The 21749-nt window shown below is 39.5% G+C and overlaps 2 protein-coding genes across 4 annotated transcripts; both read left to right on the forward strand.

The window, feature by feature from the left end:
* The first annotated feature begins 1677 nt into the window (after window positions 1-1677).
* Window positions 1678-6386, forward strand: LOC135643517 (protein DETOXIFICATION 21-like). Its single transcript, XM_065160564.1, has 8 exons — window positions 1678-1954; window positions 4140-4681; window positions 4751-4837; window positions 4919-4975; window positions 5088-5326; window positions 5598-5716; window positions 5985-6071; window positions 6238-6386. The coding sequence occupies exons 1-8, from the start codon at window positions 1709-1711 to the stop codon at window positions 6316-6318; spliced, it is 1458 nt and encodes a 485-aa protein (XP_065016636.1). The 5' UTR covers window positions 1678-1708; the 3' UTR covers window positions 6319-6386.
* A 1212-nt stretch (window positions 6387-7598) lies between these two features.
* LOC103992478 (ETHYLENE INSENSITIVE 3-like 1 protein) lies at window positions 7599-18630 on the forward strand. Of its 3 annotated transcripts, XM_065159237.1 has the most exons (8): window positions 7599-7845; window positions 7992-8190; window positions 9649-9719; window positions 9972-10086; window positions 10999-11117; window positions 13373-13517; window positions 13670-13775; window positions 16471-18630. In XM_065159237.1, the coding sequence occupies exon 8, from the start codon at window positions 16533-16535 to the stop codon at window positions 18498-18500; it is 1968 nt and encodes a 655-aa protein (XP_065015309.1). In that variant the 5' UTR covers window positions 7599-7845; window positions 7992-8190; window positions 9649-9719; window positions 9972-10086; window positions 10999-11117; window positions 13373-13517; window positions 13670-13775; window positions 16471-16532; the 3' UTR covers window positions 18501-18630. The 3 variants fall into 3 exon arrangements, with proteins under 3 accessions (XP_065015309.1, XP_065015310.1, XP_065015307.1); XM_065159238.1 differs by lacking the exon at window positions 13373-13517 and having other exon boundaries at window positions 7611-7845; window positions 8047-8190; XM_065159235.1 differs by lacking the exon at window positions 13373-13517 and having other exon boundaries at window positions 7633-7845.
* Window positions 18631-21749: the final 3119 nt, after the last annotated feature.

Genomic DNA, 21749 nt, shown 5'->3' on the forward strand with positions numbered 1-21749 from the left:
TGTAAATAACTTTATGCCGTGGCCTCAGGGTCGACAGGGATTTGGCTCAAGGTCTCTCGGGATTGCTGATGTGGGCGACCATGCGGATCAGATCACGTCGAGACTCGTTGGGACGTCCCGCGTGGAAGGGTCCCTCTCCTCGGCGTTAATGAGGAAGTAGCTCTATCTTTGTACCTGCACACAGGTCGGGTCGAAGCTCGGCCCGACCCCTCCGACGATCAAGTCAGATGATATGAAGAGGTCTTTTTGTGTGTGTTTAGTCCCCCCCCCCGCTCCTCTCAGGAGCGAGATTTTTAAAGGATGACTTACTGTGTTTGATGTACCTATTTTGCAAGGAGCAGGATCGTACTCCTGGCCACGTCTGACAGCGGTGTTGGCGTGGCGTGAAGGATTGGACCTGAGCAGGACGTTAATGCGCCTCGACCGGTGTTCTCATCCGTTTGACCAGGTGCTGTCGGGTCGATCGAGACATGAGGTGTCATTTGGGACAGCTGACATCAGCTCGGGTCTTGTCATGATTATTATCCTCATCAGTAAGCACACATAATTAGGTGGTGATGGAGGACAGCAAGTGCTGTTTCATGTTCTCTCTGATCGCTCGTGTTTCCATGGTCATCTTCCTTCTCCATTTAGCCTCCGTGGTCTTATCTTGAACGGTGGTTCGTCATGTTTCACATGGCTGACTCCGTCAAGGGATGGAGCTGTGGCAATCGCACGGAAGAGTACTTCTCTTTCCAGCAGTGCGTGTCATCGTCTCTGCAGCTCACCGCCATGCCCCTCGTTCGGTGAACTTTTCCACTACCAGAGTGCTCCTTCCCGAGGCAGCCGAGGCTACCAGGCTTTCATCGACCACATCGTCTCCTCCGTCCTCGTCGGCTGTCTATATATATAGACAGGAAGAAGACAGCGGCTGCGTAATAACCGAGTGAAAGCAGTCAACGTAGAGCCAAACTGATACATAAAATATTCTAAATATTATACTCAATCACACCATTGTAATTGGTTGGGAGGGCGCAGTGATGACGGTCGAGAGCAGGCGAGCAGTTTTCTGACGTCTGCCCCCAGCGAAGCGATGCCACAGGAATTGTAGCAGACGACGACGACGTAAAAGGGGGTGGAACGATGACCACACATCAACCGGGATTATGCTGCCGAGCCAGACATGTCACGCGCTCTTGCGGATGTCTCGGAGGTTGTCGGTAAGGATTTCGAGGATCTTCCAACTCCGTCGTCGCGGTGCATGATTTCGGACCCCCGAGATCGGTCAGGATATCGAGGATCATCCAACTCCGTCGCGGTGCATGACTTCGGACCCCAGTTTTATTCGCTTGCTTTGAAGGGCAACGCCCGAACGACGCACCCAATGATTCGACTCTTCGGTCTACCTAAATAGTACGTGTTCGGAGGTGCGCCACGCTACCAATCCGAGTCCGCATGCCGTTACTCGGCTATCGTCACACATCGGTGTGACCTTCCTAATCAATGCTCGGTCGCACCAACAGTGATCGGCGCCACTTGGGCGGCACACCTTCAGCTGGAGTGGGGTTGGAATGCGGACCCCGCTGTTCGTGCAATCACAGTGAAGGTGAGGCAACGAGTGGATTCGGCGAGTATGGATGGTATTGAATCTGCGCGATTAGGAGGAGTGGTCACCTATTTAATGCCGGAATGATTCTGTTGGGGCAGTAGACGGAGAGAAGCAAGGGCGATGGAAGGTGGAGCGCGGGAGAGGCTTCTCGGCGACGAGGAGGAGGTCGAGGAGGGGCTGGGGCGGAGGCTGTGGAAGGAGAACAAGAAGCTGTGGGTGGTGGCGGGGCCGTCCATCTTCACCCGCTTCTCCACCTTCGGCGTCACGGTCATCAGCCAGGCGTTCGTCGGCCACATCGGCTCCTCCGAGCTCGCCGCCTACGCCGTCGTCTCCACCGTCCTCATGCGCTTCGCCAACGGCATCCTCGTATGTACACACGCCTCACATCCTCCTCCCTCCCCCCCCGCCCCCGTCCCTTCCTCCCCGTCCGATCTGCATCCGGCAGCAGCACATATGCACTCTCCAATTCTTCATCCAACGCAGCTCTATCGATCCACTTCGATTTTTCCACCCCTCACCTTCATCATCTTGTACTCATAATCAATCATCTTGGTTCATCTGATCCTTGTGAAAACCTGGTATTAACGGGTGCTGTTGGATAGCGACGTCTCAGCCACGGTTATCCCATTTGTTGCATTCATGGATCGATGACGACGTTGCGTTGTTTGACTGACATCGTTTCGATCGTAATGATTGCTACTGAACCGGGCCGATGCACGACCTGGAACCGCCTCCGTTGTGGCAGCACGCCTCAGCTGTTGAGATCAGTGGATCGTGCGTTGGGGCCCTGCGGTCTAATGTCTCGGAGCCCAACCATCGCCCGGCCGCACGAGAACAAATCGTTGCTATCTAAGTAACGGTTCGGTTCGGTTCTATGCTTTGATTAGTTTTAATCAATTTTCTTTTAATCAAAAAATAATGTGTTAGATACATGTGAAACTCATGATAGTAAAAAAAGTTTTTTTTTTATATATACAATATATATAAATGGATAAAAAAACGTGATATAAGGAATCATTATTGGATCAAAATGTAAAGTCAGCTTATTATCCTTTGCCATGATAACCTAACTTTTTCCGTCACGAGCAGTTTGAAATATTTTGATCAACATAATAATTTTAGTCAAAAATACTAATGTAATCTCTTGGTCTTGCTTGGTGTTAGTTTGGCACGTCTCACGTAATTCCACATCAGTAAAATCAAGCTTGTTATCTCTTACTGCAACTATAAATAAGAGCCTAGACTTTGAAATCAGATGCATTATAAGAAAAATCTAATTATTTACTTTAGATATAATTTTTATTATGTCTACACTTACTTAAAATAGTTTGGGCTATAGTTCAGTAGTTTCATATGTTTTTATGGTCTAGGAATATTTTCTTAAGACATTTATAATTGTCTCTTTTATAGTAGAGTTTTGCTACTCCTCCGTCTATGGACGTAGGTCAATTGATCGAACCATATAAATGTGGTGTCCTTGTCTTTTTTATTTTTCTGCTTTATTGTCTTTATTGTGTTGTCAAATTATCTTTGGTAAATTTCTTAGGATCAACTCTAACACTTGTAACGCCAATAGCAAAATATAGAAATTAGTCAATGATCGGGGTTATAGGGTTGTGAGCTTCCTACTAACTTTTGTTTCAATTTGTTAACTTGGTATATTTGAAGATGAATAATTAATTTATGTTAAAAAAAAACTAATATCCATAAAATTTTAATGGATATTGGTTTATTATCTCATATCGTGGGGCTCTTCTGGGTTAAGGATGTTCATGCTGCCAGGCAATATGGACCTCTTGGTTGCAAAGTTGGGTTGACGCTTACTGTTCTATGAAAAATGCTATAAACATATGAGCAATATGGTGTGAGATATATGTTGTGAATGCTGGTGAAGAAAAAAGTTTATAGCGAATGTATCTTCCCATAATATTGGCAAGTTTGTGGATTAATGTGCCAAACTGTGTGACCTCTAAACAAGTTTGTAGTGAGTGGGTGATTCCTATTCAAGTCTCGATAGATAGCAAGCAAAAGCTGCCCCATTCTCTAAGTCTCGATTGCAACCATCCAATTCACATTAGATGGGATTCCAAAGTGGACAGTTCTAATTCCTGCTTTGCAACAGCTGTTACTGTCATACAGTTTTCTTACTGCATTTACTATCTTAGTTATTTTGCAGAGCTAAATGGTAGCAGAAGTTCCAGGTAGAATCCCTCAGTTTGGGTGGGCGGTACAACTTGGTTGATTTTGTTACCATTATGTTATTTCAATGTTTTCTTCATCTATTAAATGAGATGCACTTAAAAGAGAGCAGATCAGAGCACCGTACAAACTTTCTGAACAGTGAAGAAAATCTTTTTGTTTACATATACTGTTGCAAATGTACAGCTGCTCTACTGGCATACATATAAATGCATATCTAACTACAATTAGCACTTTTGATTTGCATTAGCTGCAGACGAGGTGTCTGTGACTGAAAACTTTGTTCATGAATGGTAGATTATGAGAGTGTACCGATGTGAAGTATAGCTTGAGCTCAACTTCCATTTTGCAGCTTGGAATGGCAAGTGCATTGGAGACCCTCTGCGGGCAGTCTTACGGCGCAAAACAGTACCACATGCTGGGCATTTATCTGCAAAGATCTTGGATCGTCTTGTGCTCATGTGCCTTCTTGTTGACGCCCGTCTTCATTTTTACGACTCCGCTACTAAAGCTTATTGGCCAAGAGGAATCCATCGCAGAGATGGCTGGCACCGTGGCACATTGGTTCATTCCTGTCTTCTTCTCCTTTGTATGGGGATTCACACTTCAGATGTATCTCCAGGCGCAAAGCAAGAACGTCATCATCACATATTTGGCAGTCGCAACGCTCACTCTGCATATCTTCCTCTCATGGTTTATGGTTACGAAGCTTAACTTGGGACTTGCCGGCGTAATGGGCTCGATGATCCTTGCAATGTGGATTCCTGTACTGGGTCAGCTTGCATTTGTGTTTTTTGGAGGCTGCCCCGAAACTTGGACAGGTTTCTCTTTCAGTGCATTCTTGGACCTTTGGGCGATTGTTAAGCTCTCTCTATCCTCCGGCGTCATGCTTTGGTAATAATCTCCTTCTGTTTAACTTCGCCCACTGTATGCCGTCTCTCACAAGGACCTATTTTGCTGCAGCTTGGAACTCTGGTACAACACCATCTTGGTCCTCCTCACAGGTTATATGAAGAATGCTGAGGTTGCCATAGATGCTCTTTCCATCTGGTACACTGATAACTCTGAGTCTGTTCTATTCTTATCCGTTACATCCGACTTCTAATATTGATGGATGCCTAATTGTTACAGCCTCAACATTAATGGATGGGAGATGATGATATCTGTTGGTTTCTTGTCAGCAGCAGGGTATAACCCATCAGAATAATATATTTTCCTTCCTCACTCAATATTTTCTGGTCCATCATATCAGAGACAACTTGGATTAACCAACATCTTATTATTTCTTTTGCTGTCCCAGAGTTCGAGTGGCAAATGAACTGGGCGCAGGGAGTGCCAAAGCGGCAAAGTTCGCTATAGTCAATGTGGTCATCACATCATTTGTCATTGGATTTGTGTTCTTCCTGTTCTTTCTCATTTTCCGAGGTAGACTTGCTTATATATTCACCGATGATGCTGAAGTAGCTGGAGCAGTCGCTGACCTTTCTCCGCTGCTGGCCTTCTCCATTTTGCTGAACAGCATTCAACCTGTAATTTCAGGTGAAATTTCCTAAATGGATGAGTAACTATAATATGTCATTGATCTCTGCAGAAACTGTTTCACACACTGACAGATGAAAGTACTGGTCAATTATCTTCGCATGTCGAGCATAAGAAAATCAGATCATATACATCTTAAGCTATTAAGATCTAAAAACAAAAAAATAGATTCTGTAACTTTGACATGCAATTATGTTTTCTTGTTCTTTGTTTTCTCACTGAACATGCTTTTTCAAGGGCATTTTTTGACTTCCATTTAAATTTGTTATAGGTGTTGCCATTGGTGCGGGCTGGCAAGGCATGGTGGCTTTTGTAAACATAGGATGCTACTACTTGATCGGCTTACCTTTGGGAGTTGTGCTTGGTTATGCCATTGATATGCATGTCAAGGTAAGAAGAATTAGTATAACACCTCTCCCACTGCTTTTTTAGTGTCTCGAGGAGGTTTAGCATAATATCCTTTCTCTTCGTAAAATGCAAGTGATTATATTTTCATGTACATGTCGTGCGAGAATATTAAATTAGTCTGAGCTACATAGATCATTTAACAGATACTGATTTCTTAGGTAAAATAAGATTGAATAACTGAAGTTGCAAGTATCAAAAGATCCAAAATTTTCCAGTATAACTTCACACTCTATTTTCGATATGAATGCAGGGGATTTGGATTGGAATGTTGATTGGAACATGCATCCAAACTTTAGTGCTTATCTACATTACTTGGAGGACTGACTGGGATCAGCAGGTAATTCTTTCCACAAAGGCATTTCTGTTCTCAAGTGATCTCTCTCTGACTTGGATCAAGCAAAAGATGAAAACTAGAAGTAATCAAGTCTAGACAGACCATCACAACTTCGCCCGTCTTTTACTCTCTTCTTGCATTATGGATCATTCAATCTTTCCTACTGTAGGTGCTAATTGCTAAAGATCGCCTCAGCAAATGGTACATGGACAAATCGAGGAATTCGAACGATGCTCGCGGATCTGCATGATTCTGTTTTCTTTTATTGCGTTCATGAGGAACAAGGAGGAGAAGAATTTGAGATTTCTTTTGGTGGCATGTTTGATCATCACACTTCATCCACCGGAACTCGAGCAAATAATGCTTGTTATGCTATTGATGCAAAAATCGATCTCCTAGAACATTTTCACCGTAGAAAAGGAATTAAGCATTAAAATCATCATAAAAAAAATTAATATCAAAATATAAAATTAAATAATAATAAATTCAAATTTATGATGCGTAACTTTTGATGCTATTTAGAAAATCTACATATGATCTATAAGCATGTCATTAATGTATCTGAAATCTATAGTAATATCAATCTATAAAGAGAATTAGACTTGTCTTTTGGGAATATGAAAAAAGATATGTAATCTTTCAAAATATATTATATATCCACGTATTTGCGTATCGATGTATGTATATATTTTATTATTCGCACGGAGTCCCTAAGATGTTATGTCATTTTATAGACGAGAGCAAAGGATCTAAGATAATTGATTAAGAGATTTTCTTCCACCAATATTATCACATAGGGAATCTTATTATAATTAGACATCCTTTTTATTGGTTAATAATCGTACTTAGGATTCAATCATATTCATAATATATTTATAGATAAGACCATATAATTTAATAAACTTTACATAAAAAAGTTGGGTGTCTATCTTCATACTATCGGTTATTGCCCTCCACTCAAACCACGGTTGCGCCACTGTCGATCATCTCGAACAACCTCTTATTGCTCACGAAGGCTTCATACTCATCGGAACCCAGTAGTCACTTTCCCTCCCCTTTGTGTCGGCAAACCTATCACTCGGACCAGCCTTGTGCGAAAAAGGAGATGCGAAAGCTACTATCTCCTCCATTGACCTTATTGACCCTAAACTTATGTACCTACATGTATCCCTTGCATGATGAAAGAAAGGACGTGAGATTTATAAGTGAGGTACAAAAAAAAGAGGTTAGTGGAATCAACGAAGGTGACAACATAATGGATCTAGTGGGGTAGATGGAGAGGGAAGGTGACTCTGTTGGGATTCGACAAGGGCATAAGGGTGGTGGTCCAAAAAGGAGCACGTGATGATAAGTTTGACGAGGATATAAAAATGATCTTTTCACAAGGTTAGAGTGCTGTATGAAAATTTCTCGTACTATACGAAATTTTTTTTTATTTTCAAAAATTAATCTTATAATAAATATATTTGAGTAATGTATTTTTATTTATAGTAACTATTAGAGGTTAATAGCATTGTTGACCTATTCGTACTGCCGCTCCCTAATTATTGACGGTTTTAGGGGTAAATTGTCCTTAGGGTTCCCTTTCATTTTTGTTTAGTTGGGCCCCACATGAAGCAGCTTTAATATGCCACGTAGTCGACGCGGGAAGGCATCCCATTCGCGGCCATTCCCCAACAAACCAGCGGATGCGCGAGACGATGGCGCCCCCAGCGTACCGCTCTTCCCCCCTCATTCTTCTTACTCGACGGAGGAGCGTCGGTCGAGAAATCTTTAGGTAATTCTACTCTCGCCCTCTTCGATTCGATCTCCGTTTCGGTCCGATCTGACTTCAGGGCGAAGATGGTCCGATCTGATCTGAGTTTTTCCTCTCGTTCTCGATGTTCTCTTGCCAATCTCGGCGACTTCTGTGTCTTCCGTTAGATTTCATGTGGGGAGTAGAGTTTCTTGAAGCCCTTTGCCCTTCTCCGTTTATTAGTGATGAACGAGACTGTTTAGCCGGCTGTTCGCGAAGGAGGTGATGAGGATCTTGATGGTTGGGCTTAATGCGGCCAGTAAAACCACGATCTTGTTGTACAAGCTCAAGCTCGGAGAGAGATCGCTACTACCATCCTCGCTCTCGGTGAGCAACCATGCCCTGTCCATTTTTTTTATTCTTTCCCATTGTTTGTTAGTTTAGCACTTACATACTTGCAAAATTAAACAAGCATCAGTATGTCATTATGATCATCTTCTTCAGTTGATACTCACCACAGTGACGTTGAGATTCCAGTTAACGTTAACATTTCTTTATATATATATCCCTCTTAAATTAGTAATTTTTGTGTTTAACCCTAAAAATTTAAGTTTAGGAAATATGGTTATTAATGATTGTATACAGATCATTTTAGATATTTAAATTTAATAATCTTTACAAACTCATTGATAACCATAATTAGTGGTAATGAACCTTAATTTATTGGACTGATGCTAATGAGAGTGATATATATACAATACTTATATATTTTGACGGATATATATATGTATATATATCTATATATGTATATACATATATACATACATATATATATATATATACATACATATATATATATATATATATATATATATGTATGTATATACATATACATATATGTATGTATATACATATACATATATGTATGTATATATTTATATATGTATGTATATATATGTATGTATATACATATATGTATATATATATATATATATGTATACATGTATGTATATATATATGTATGTATATACATATATATGAGAATTTGGAGATAGAAATATGATAATTTTGAACTTTGAAAGGATAGATATGTGTGGTCACTGTATGTGACCTCAAGCTTTATGGTCTCTATTTGCTGCCAAGGAAATTACATGAATTTACTGCATGGATACTATAATTGAATGAACACAGCACTTATTAGAGTTAAGCTGTGGATCATTTCATGCACAGATGATATCAATTTCACATCTTTGAAGTTGGCTTGGATCATACCTTCATTCAAGTTGAAAAAAAGGAAAAAACTAGTTTTTGTTTGCCCGGAGTCCATCCAAAGGCTCACTTGTCCACACTTGTTGGTTCAAAGTTTGACAAATCTTTATTGATTGAAGGGCTCTTTGATGCACATTAAGTATTGAATATTTATTTTTCAATACTAATTTTCTATCCACACTTTGTTTGATTTTGAGTAAACCAATTTTACATGTTCCTTTATATAGAACTTAATATTATTGCAAATCATCTTCACCTTAAATATTCTTTTCAAAATTGCAGGTATTTAATGACATTATTTCATGGAAGGATATTGCATATTATTTTATGATCTAGTGATGCTATTAGACAATACTCATATGGAGTTTGCAAGTGGTATCGAAACTTCTTATTTAGGGTTTGACTTATTTGTCTTCATAAGCTAAAAATGCAACTTTCTCCTTGGGGTAACAAATCATCCATGCAGGCAGGAAGGGTTGTGCTTGTGAAATCATATGGTCTTGTTATTATCAACATTATAAGTTTTGTGTTATGTTGTACATACATTTTGTTCCAATATCTTGTTCTTGGATCCAGGATTCAATGTGGAGACCATGGAGTACAAAAACATTAGTTTCACCATTTGGGATGTTGGTGGCCAAAATAAGGTAAGTTGGACTATGCTTGACATTGCTTTGACTTGGGTGAAGTTTGAAGTGTAGTTCAGATTTCATGGAACACCCATGTTTATGGTGGTTTCTTAGATTCGAGAGCATGATACATTCTAGACTTGAAAATTACTGATTTTGAGCTTGACCGTCACTTTTTTAATACTGTCTTATTTGCCTACTAAGGGTTCATGAATGAACTGGAGCTTAATTTGTACTTATTTGTTTATTATCTTCTGGGTGTATTGTCAGACCTCTATGGAGTTACCACTTCCAAAATATTCAGGGCCTTATTTTTGCTGTCGACAGCAATGACAGAGACTGTATTATCGAGGCAAGGGATGAACTCCATAGGATGCTTAATGAGGTGAATTGATCTGGTCTTAAATATTATTATTGCTCTAATGTGGCGAAGGTGTGCTGTATGACAATCTAGTACCCTCTGATTGTTGGACGTAACTCATGCAAGCGTATCTTCAACATTGTCTTCAACGTTTATTTTAAATCAAATGTCCTCTATTTTGTTTGTCCTTTTGCTTGTAATCATAACTGGCCATTAAAAAATCCAGCTTAGGATGATTGTTGGATCCACGTGAAAGATCCAGAGGAAGGGTGTGCATTGGAGTTGGTGGAACATCAGGATTAAGAAGAAACAGTAGTAATAACATGAGGGTTGGATATTAATTTGAGAACAGTGGTGACCCTCTGGAATTTTGATTTCATTTTTCATTTGTTAGGTTCCGATGTGACTTCCAAATTTAGAATGTTAGCCTTCAAAATGACTGCAGCAATGTTTTGGAGATTCTGCTGACTCTATGATCACACATATTATTCATATTGTATGATCACAGATTCACAGCAACAATATTTTGACTGTATTGCGGCAATCTCTTGTTCATTTTCATCTTAACTGAGATGAATATCTCACTCAAGCTAAAACTCCAATAGTTAAGTAGGTCTGTAGTGGGATAGATATGCCAGAAACATGCCTGCATACCTGCAGATAGTTACCATCCAGACAAGACTGAACTGTTAAGTAGGTCTGTAGTGGAATGGCTGTGTCAAGTGGCGACTGTCAAAAAAACTTGCTTTGTTTAATTTTTGGTGCAGCTCTCAGATGTGGAATCTCTTATTCAATTTCATTGGAGATTATGATCCATAGTCTTTTAGTGGAAATTAAAATGTCAACTATTGATGATTGTTTATTTTATTTATTTATTTCCTGACTTGATTTTCTGTCATAATTTTAATAAGAGATTTTGTTCTGGTTCATCTGCAGGATGAGTTACCTGATGCTGTATTGCTTGTTTTTGCAAATAAGCAAGATAGTCCCAGCACAATGAATACAGCCGAAATTACTGATAAGCTTGGGTTTCATTCCCTGTCTCAGCGATGCCGGTATGACTCTTGATCTTTATAATGCTGTACGCTAGAAATGCTGGTTTTACTATCTATTTATAACACTAAGCTGTCTTCTAGAAAGCGGCTGCAGTATGCATGCATGAAGACAGCATGCAGTGCATAGGTGTGTCGAAAGCATGTGCTGCAACATATGCTATTCAATTGAAATTAAGAATATATGAAGAGATCTATAACCAAATCCAAATTATTGATATCTACAGGATGACGTGTATACTCATTTAAGAACTTGTTTACTTGATTAGTAAATGAGTAAAGGTCCAAGTGATGAATGTCATATAATCATGTACCACATAAACTGATACGAAGAAATTATTACACTGAGGAAAAAAAAATTTACACATTGTGATCACATTTTCATTCTTTTGTGGACTGCATATGTGCAGTAATTTTCACATATGTGATAACACTGCTTTCACATATAAGTAGACTGAAGCACTCCTGAGAACAGCTAGGGGTGATATCACCGCTTATGTGAATCCTGCACCGCAGGCCTGTGAGAGACTGCATCTCCCTTGAAGTATTTGAGGGGTAATTCTGTCCAAATATATAGCATTTTCTGTGCTGAATCATCTTCTATACCTGAGATATCATTACCTTTAGCAAACTATTCAGTCCAAGACAGTAAAAGTTACGTTTGATAAGTTTGTAGCGTTAAAAGTATTATTCATAACAATTAAATTTTGATATATTGAAGGCATTAGATGACTGGGAGGCATTTGTTTGAAGTTTCCAAATTTTAGGTGGGTATCTATGTTACTTTGTACTTCAAGGTTTTCAGTGAAATTATCGGTGACCAGAGGGACAAAATTTAAAATTTCTGATTTTATTTCAGCAATAGACTGATTATGTCATCGATGGTTGCTAAAATAATATATAAGAGCCTTCTTGTTAGCTAAGGAAAGCTCGAAGTTTCAATTGGGACATTAATTGGCCCTTTATCTGCATCGTCTTGTGCTTTTTATTGTTTTTTTTATGTGCTCTTTATGTAGTTCCTTCCTTGCACGTTAGATAATATAATTATTCTGCACCTCTCTTTTACAAGAAAAGATATCTTGGTCTTTTGTTTTTTAGCCTAATGACCAAGGACATATGTGATCTGTTTGTTAGTATATACAGAGCACATGCACTACATCTGTTGGGAGCCTTGTGCACTTAGCTGTCTTTTAGGTCTACTTAGGTGTCATGCAATCTAGGTGAATTGGATTTCAAGTGTGAAAATAACTTCTCTGCTCGTAAGGATAAGCCATATGCATTAACTCCTTGCAGACTCTGCATCAGAAGCTTTATGCATCGAAACACCCTTTTTAATCTTCCATATCAATTTTCAAGCATGGATATATGTTCGCATCGGTGTACTTAATTATGGTACTTCTTTAGTTGCTATTATTATTCCCCTGTGATGACCACAGTTTATTTTTGAAGGTGGGGAGCTAATTTACCAAGACAGATTATGGAACAGAAATTGAACTTTCCAACAAAGTTAACATTACTTGGAAGAAATTTTCGAACAATGGTTGGAATCTTATTCCTAGGTCAGCAATCCTCTAAATAGTCAGATTTCACCGAAATTGGGAAGTTGAACCATCTGGACCATGGTTCCCAAAGTGGGAAACCAATTTAAGAAATGATCTTCACAAACTTTGAAGAAAGTGCTGAATCAGATCCTAAGTTGGTTTTAATGAAATACTATTTCTGAGTGGCAAACAGGTTTCCCAGTAACTGTGATTTGAATAGGATTTGAAGTTCACATCATACAAATAAGTAATTATGATTTATAAGCTTACACTTGATGGTTGATTTCTAAGTCTATTTATAATCTTACTAAATAATTTAATGGCAACTATGTTGTAGCTTATGCCCACAAGCCTACGAATGAGCAAATTCACGAGTCTATGGATGAGTTTGTTCAAAAGTTTATGCACGATCTACTTGGTGATGAGTCAACTTGTGAACCTAAATGAGTCAGAGTTTTGTCATATTTAAATTTGACTGGTTGAAAAGGTCGAGTTTTAAAATTACATTGAATCATGGGTCATTAATTTTGATTAATAAGCTTAAGGGAGCCTTTAGTGAGCCAAACATCAAGCTGTTCATGGACTTTGACTATCTTGGAGCCCTCGTAATGGCTAATGGAATGCTTTATGCTTTAATGCTTCCAACTGACATTTTATGGGTGCTATGAAACTTGAGATTCATGATAGGATTAGCTGAATTTTCTGTTGTTTCCCCAGGCTTTAAACTTTAGGTTGGTGGACTAAGCTTGATACGTTATTGCTCTGTTAGACGATTATTATTAGCAGTGACATGGCATATTTGCTTTGATTGCAATCCCCAAGCCGCAACTTGTTGCTCAAGAATTGGTGGTAACCAGGAGATGTAAGTTCAATAAACATTGTGATTTGGTGTAGTGTAATATGATTGCAATCAGAAGCATGATCGTCAACTTCAGCCCTTTTTTTGTTGTTTTTAAGCATTATAGCTGCAGTGTGTTGTCATTATTCTCTCTAATTCATTTGCCCCTTTTCTAGTGGAGATCTCCTGGATCAGCCTGTGTCCCACCTGCATCTGCGAGAGAAGATTGTGAAGAGGTTGCGTTCGATCAGAGTTGGGACCAAAAACCAGCCACATGAATGAGTGAGTAATTGTTATTATTGTTATGATTATGATTATGATTATGATTATTATTTTACTTGCTCACCTTCCTCTTGTCCTTCATTGATCACTACATCTAATGCTTTCAATGCCTTTCTATTTCCTCACGGGAAATCTTCTCAATCTTGTATGGCAAATGGTATCCGAGGAATTAAATGATTCCCAATCTCAAATGGACCTCCTCCATTCCAAAGAGCTGTATCTTTCCTCAAATCTACTTGCCAATGGTGCTGGATTTACTGAGTAAATGTATTATACCTTACGATAAAAAAAAAAAATTCACCTATAGGTATTCAAATGAACAATACAGCGTATCTTTACGTTGGATTGGATTATGTCGCTGTTACAAATCTCTTTTAGAAAAAAAAGTCTTCATTGTTTATTTCCAAAATCTGGATAAACTTTGGCACCTTTTCCTGGGAGGTTTTGTAAGGCAAGTGACATTATTGCCTCGGAAAATTCCACCCACACCTCTATTTCTCACTCTTCTGGTTGTTGTTGATGACAATCACACAACCACCGTCTTGCAAATAAATCAAGACTTCCTTTGAGGTTTTATTCACATTTTATCTAAGTTTTTAAGTAAACTTATTTCCTATCATTATTGTTTTTCAAAATATGTGGTGTACTATTTTAAATGGATGAGGTCATAAGTTGAGTGGGCAGATTAGCATGTCATAACGTTGTAGTCTGGTTATATTTACAAAGATCCTCCTTGCCTTTGGTATCCACTGAGGCCATGTGGCAGAAATTTTCAGTTTCCTTTTCTGAAATTTGCACCACAAAATAGTTAATTTGAAGCATTAAAAATAACTATTATATTGCCCTTTGTATCAATAACTGAAAATTTTGTTTTATTTTTCTATTAAAGAAACTGTTTTTAATATAATAAAAAAGTAACTTATAGTATGATACCATCAAAATAAGCAGCATTTGATGTTTTCACAATAACAATGTAATTTCTTAGATTTGTCCAACTTCCAATAATTCTTTGCTAAATCACCTATTGTTATGTGTGACCATTTGCATATTGTTTTTTGGAATTTAGTAAATTAAATATGATTTATAATATAATTTATATTTTAATTACTGACGGTATTGGCAGAAGCCTCGCGCAAGATTGAATATGATAATTAAGGGATAATGGATGTAGCTAATGGTAAACAATTTTATAGGCTTTTAATGACAATAAATATGACTCATATGATAGTCTATCTATCTATGTGAACTACTTGTGGAGTTTGTGCTCTTCCTCAACACTGGATGGATGTCTTTCCATGATTTTTTGTAGGCTTTAATAATAATGAACATGTTTTTACTATACTTACCCCCACAAAAAAAAAGAAAAAAGGAGACACTTACCATCTGATGAAGTCTCAAGCCAATTTGATAATTTATTATAGCAGGAATCTTCAAATAGGGAATTTTTATATTGCAAATAGGAAATTTTTATATCTCAACACAAATTATGCAGGAATAACGTACTATATTGCAAAATGTTCCAAAATTATATCAAATAATGACAAATAAATGCATATATCATCAGACATCCAAACATAAAAGGGTGTGATGGTAAATGCACACCACTTGTGTTGGGATGCTTAGCATATCTGCATATCTCCGAGTGGATTTGCCTGCCGTTGGATTGGAGTGCACTATATATACACCCTTTCGCATGAGAGGGAGACAGATATTATATACTCTTCAAGCTGTTCCTTTGATTGCTGAAAGAACCCTCAGCTCTCACCTTCACTTTGAAAGCAGCAATAAGGTTTGTGCCTCCTCTCCACCTCTCACTAGCTTGCTTGCCATCTTTGACTGATTTCTTTCTTTCTTTCGCTGCCGTTTTCTTCTTCTTCTTCTTCTCTCTCTCTCTCTCTCTCTCGCCTCCGAGACCTTGGTTTTGCTACGCTGTAAGAATCCAATCTTAACGTACAACACTAGTGTTTTCTCCAATAGTTCCGCTTGTTTTCGTCTTCTTCCTCATGTCGGATGATTGCATGGGCTACGTAAGAACCTGATCAGCCATTTTATTATTAGCTTTCAACCCATTTCTTTGCTGCTAAATGGTCGATTTTAACAGGGTTGATAAGTATGCATGTTTATATTAGATTTGACTTCCAAGGCATCCTTTGAAATTGTTACTGCTGTCTTATCCATTTAAATTTGATCTTTTTTCCCAGTTAATCTATCGGTATGAAATCCACCAACTAGCTTTTCTTTCACTGAATGCATAGGTGAATTTGCTCACTCAGTTTTCGTAGTAAACAAGAATCAAAATCTGCTGCTTTACGAAACAAATGCCTCTTTTGGACTTCCTAAGGTGGCTGTTCTTCACAGGCTGCCCATATTTCCCAATATGTTTTTACCTGACAGTGTCCCACTTTTTTATTTTCATATGCTTACCGGCGTTATGAGTGATCTTTAATTTGTCTTTGTATGTTTTCCTGTGCCTCATTTGGACATTTGCTGTCCTGGAAATCTCACCAAGCCATAAAAGTTTCTGAGGAACTAAAATTACAGCCTTAAAGAAAGCAGTTCCTCTTTGAGTTAAGTTGTCATCACTAGACATTGTATGATCATGTGCCATGGCTCTCTAACGTGTCTTTAATCCTCCTCATTAGGGTTTTTCTACTATACCTTGATCACAAGCGTATATGTTTTTGAGGCATTGCAGGTGTACTACATCCATCGTCAACCTGTCAGCCTTGATCTACTTCATCAGAGAATTCGTGAGCCATGGAGGTCACCGTGCGCTCTGGTGATACAACGCCAGCTCTGCCCTCCGAAGCTCGCAAGAACGTGGACTCCAACTCTGCCCTCCCGCCTGCTGACGAGGTCGGACCTTCCTCTAGGCCGGAAGACATGGCAGCGCAGTCGCCGGATGACGCTGAGAACGATGACGACCTGCAAGTGGAAGATATCGAGGCACAGATATGGCATCTGAAGGCACGGCTGAAACGCATCAGGGACGGGAAGCAGAGCAGGAAGCGGCAACACTCGACTGATCCCGCCACTCTGAGTGAGCTGGAGGAGCAGTCACGGAAGAAGAAGATGTCGCGAGCCCAGGATGGGATTCTAAGGTACATGATCAAGCTCACGGAAGTCTGCAACGCCCAAGGCTTCGTCTACGGCATCATCCCCGAGAAGGGCAAGCCGGTGAGCGGCGCCTCCGACAGCCTGAGAGCCTGGTGGAAGGAGAAGGTGCGATTCGACCGGAACGGTCCGGCGGCGTTGCAGAGGTACCGGATGGAGCACCCGGTCCTTGTGCCCGACGCCGACAGCACTCCTCAGATCTCCATCTCCAAGATACTGCTCGAGCTGCAGGACACAACGCTGGGCTCCCTGCTGTCTGCTCTGATCCAGCACTGTGATCCTCCGCAGCGACGGTTCCCGCTCGAGCGGGGGGTTCCGCCGCCGTGGTGGCCGACCACAAAGGAGGACTGGTGGCCCGAGATGGGGTTCCCGGAGGACCAAGGTCCGCCGCCGTACCGGAAACCGCACGACCTCCGGAAAGCGTGGAAGACGAGCGTACTCATCGCTGTCATCAAGCACATGGCGCCCAACCTCGAGAAGATAAGGAGGCTCGTCCGGCATTCCAAGTGCCTCCAAGAGAAGATGACGGCAAAGGAAAGCATGCTCTGGAACTCGGTGCTCGATCAAGAGAGCCGGCTGCTGCATGGCCAATCGCTCCCCGACGCGACTGGGCATTCCCACTTCTACACTGCGTCCGTGAGCAGCAGCCCCAGCGACTACGACGTCAAAGAAGTCGAGAACGTCCCAAATGCCGGTCTCCTGGACCAGATCGCGGCGCAGTCGGGCACTGGGAAGGAGGAGGCCGGAGCTCGTCTTTCTCCATACCACGATCAGATGATGGCGGATTACTCTCAAAAGAGGGTGGCAGCCGATGAGCCCGACCAACGGATCTATACATGCGATCACCCTCGATGCCCTCACCACGATTACACCCACGGCTTCCTCGACCCGGGCTCGAGAGCTCTTCACCAGATCCACTGTGCGTATCGCAACGCCATGAGTCAGCCACAGTCTCAGTTTCTGGGGTTCCAAGTGAATGATAACAGAAGAAGCGCCGTTCTCTCTGCGGCCCGTCTCGACAAGCCAATCATGAATGGTGGTGGACCTGCTCTTGTTTCACCTGACGTTGCTGGAATTGGAGTCGCAGCTGGTGGTCACAAGTCCATAGGTGAACTCTGCAACTTCTACGACGCCAATCTCCCGATGCATGCAGCAGCAGCAGCTCAGGCTGATATGAACCGGCTGCAGCTTCAGATCCAGATGCAAGCCAATGCTCTGCAGCCAGCTTCCGCTCCAAACCGGATTCAGCAGTCTCCTCTGCATCCTGCTCATCAGAGAAGCGGTTCGATGGCTCCTCAAGCTGCCGCGTCCATGGATCAGAATGCTCTGCACGCGACGATGTTCATGGAGGGAAACTACGTCGCACAGAGTACTCCAAGATTTGCCGGCGATTGCTTCGGAGACGTCAGCAACAGCATGCACCAGACCCAAGATTTACAGGCACAAAGTTTTCCTTTCGATCCAACTTCGGGGAACCAAAACGCTGATGTGCACACCAGATTCACATTCACTTCTCTTCTCAACAGTTCGAGCGGGGAAGTCAACGACGCAATGGGTGGACGGCTGGGCGACTCGCTGCCGAAGAAAGAGGACTACGGCTGGAGATTCTAAAACCAGACTCACGGCACCGCCGCCTGGTCGGGAACGGCGTTCTTTGCATCGTTTAGTCAAACACCGCAATTTGTTTCTCCTCTGCTTCATTGTTCTAGTGATTTGGTAATTTATTAGATTTGCATGTTTACCGCTGCTCGTAATTCCTCCTATCAATTCTAAACTAAATCAAAATGATCAATTCCATTTCCTACCTTTTGGAAATTGGAATCGTCGATTTGGTAGTCCATAAGCTACTGATCGATCATTGGACTTAAACGGTCGACCGAGAGTCAAATGATCCTAATAGCCATCCATATAAACGGTTCTATTCGATGGTACTTTGGTCATTTTATAATTAAAAAAATAAAAAGTTTTGAAAACAAAAAAATTGTCTTTTTCAACAACTACATAACAGCTAGTTTTATGGGCATTTTAAGAAAAAAAATTATATAAATCGTATAAAATACCCCTCAAATCTCTCATTTTAAGAAAAAAAAATATAAATCGTATAAAGTTGGATAGCACTTCAAGAAGCTTATACCTCTTTTCATATCATATGTAATTACTATAATCAAAAATTTTAAATTCAAAGAAGTAAGAGAATATGGAACATTTTAAAAGCAAACTGAGAAGAACATTCAACACATGAAAGTCAATCATAAATTTATGGGTACCCTGCCTCTTCCACTTTTTATTTTTTTTATTAAAAATCATGAAGCATTAGCTAAATTAATTATCGTTGAATATTTATTTTTTAGTTTGATTTAAAAGCCTGATTTATTGATTATTGTCAAGAGGTTTTACATTTTGTCACATAATGAGTCTCTTATATTACATTATATGACCTTATTTAATTAAGTAAAATATATTATAAATTTTATTTGATTCCGATTACATTTATCAGTCAATAGAAAATAAATCTAATTATGGTAGGATTCTCTAAGAGATGACCTTGAGAAAAGGGATTCTCCTAATTACTTATTCTAAACCCTTTGCTCTTACCTCTCTTTGATAGATTACAGATACATAATACATGATAGGACCTCTTAGAAACTCAACACGGATACATAATACATGATATTATTGTTGGATTACAGATCTTATCTTATCTCTCTGTCTATAATCCATTGCTCATAGCGATCTTGTGAAAGATAGGAAGAGGAAAAAACAAGTATAGCTTCTTTCTTTCTTATCGAGATTCACGGTGCATATAGATCACCCTGTGTTGCTTTACAATATTCGAGGTACCCTTTTGATTATCATGTTCAAAAGGCATGCACATTTTATTTCAATTTTATGATATTTGATTTTAATTTTGACATTAAATTTTTGCATAATAGTTTTATTTCTTACGATTGATATTAAAGCTATGTCATTGAAATCTAAGTTATCGTAGATCATTAAAGAAACTAGATCTATTTATGTATTAGATCTATTTTTGTTCTATTTGTGTATTAGATCTATTTTGTATAAAATCTATTATTATTATTATTATCATTTTTTTATGAAAAGATGTTTATGTTTTGATCGTGTTATGTTTGTCTCACATGATCTGTTTGTTTTCATAAATGAAAATATAGTTGTAACACGAGATGCTACTGCTAGGCATGGCCAATGATGTTGCTGCTAAGTGATACCTCACGATGAAAGTGGCTGTATTGCTGATGGCACGCCAAGGGACAATGGTGCTATGTGCTGAATTGAGAAATAGATTGTGAAAGATAAGTATTTATATAGGTTTTGAGGGAGAAAATTTTTATAATCAATCACTCAAATCGTGCAATTAGATTAGCTCTTCAAATCTATGAATGATCCTCAAATCATAGATTGATTGAGGATATCATGATATTCTATTATGCCCCTATAAGATTGAGCTTCTGTCAAGGATATCAATCTTGAACTGATATAACTGAAATGTCTTATGGGCGAGAGGCTTTGTAAGGGAGTTTGCTAGTTGATCAGAAATATATATATGAGACACACACAGTTAATATCTAACAACTTGATCTCTGATGAAGTGAAAGTCGATGACAATGTGTTTTATGTGTGAGTGAAATATTGGATTGGCGCATAGGTTGGTGGCACCAACATTATCACAGTATACTGTATAATGGATTTGAAGGTAATGTCAAGTCCTTGTATTAGATTGATGACCCAATTGAGTTCTATAGAGGCAGTGGCGATGGCTTGGTATTTAGCTTCAGTGGATCTTGCGATTGTTTTATATTTCTTGGAACTCCAATTGATTGAATTTGCTCTAAAGAAGACAATATAGGTTGACGTCAATGTCCTATCATCAATGGTGTTTGCCCAATCAGCATCGATGAAAGCATGAAGATAAAATGATGAGTGTTGACGAAGAAGAAGTCCATGATTGAGAATCCTTTTTTGATACTTCAAGACTCATTTTATTACAACCAATGCATAGTGAATGATTGATGCATAAATTATAATAATTTGTTGACCGTAAATAAGATGTCTGGATGTGTAAGAGAGAAGTACTTATCGGTACTATATAGGATCCGTAATAAGGTTGTCATCATCTAATTTGAGTGATTCGATAGTAGAGAGCGGAGTGACAAATTCTTTAACATTTTGCATATTCGTTTTTTATAGTAGATCTTGAATGTCCTTTTTTTTGATATATGAAAAGTTCAAAAGATATGAATGTTGTTTTTATTTATAAAAGGTAGTTTAAAATGTTAGAAAATATTAGAGAGCATCACATGCATAGTGAAAAAATAAAATAAAAATCAGTTTCCCAAAAGAATCATATATGATCTCCGCGGGAGCAAAACTTGTAAAATCAAAAACTGCATAACATGTGTTAGACGTTCTTACCTAGACAAGATTGTATATCCTTAATCTACATATCTTACTCTGTGGATGAAGGAGCTCTCGTAAACTTCTCTCTAATGATAATCTACATGGCAAATGAAGTGACGACGCACCTTATCTCATGATGCATTCCTCGCCTTCATGCACCATCATGCAATAGCAAACACAAGAAGGGTTCAGCCCTTCTTGCTATTCTCATGCCCTAGATGAGACTAATGGTAGGAAAGGAATGGAGGATAATAGGAGGTGAGCAACCAAAGGAGTATTGCCTATGACCCTTTGGTCCCTCTCCTATGTACAAAGAAGCCCCTCTCAACTTAACCCTAATGGGTCCTGACTTATTGGATATTAGATCTTCATCGAATTATCTTGGCATATTGGACAATGAATTTTTATCCAATTATCTCTAGCTTAATAGAAATCGAATCT

This window comes from Musa acuminata, chromosome BXJ3-7, assembly GCF_036884655.1.
Source record: "Musa acuminata AAA Group cultivar baxijiao chromosome BXJ3-7, Cavendish_Baxijiao_AAA, whole genome shotgun sequence".
In the NCBI taxonomy this organism is placed as follows: Eukaryota; Viridiplantae; Streptophyta; class Magnoliopsida; order Zingiberales; family Musaceae; genus Musa; species Musa acuminata.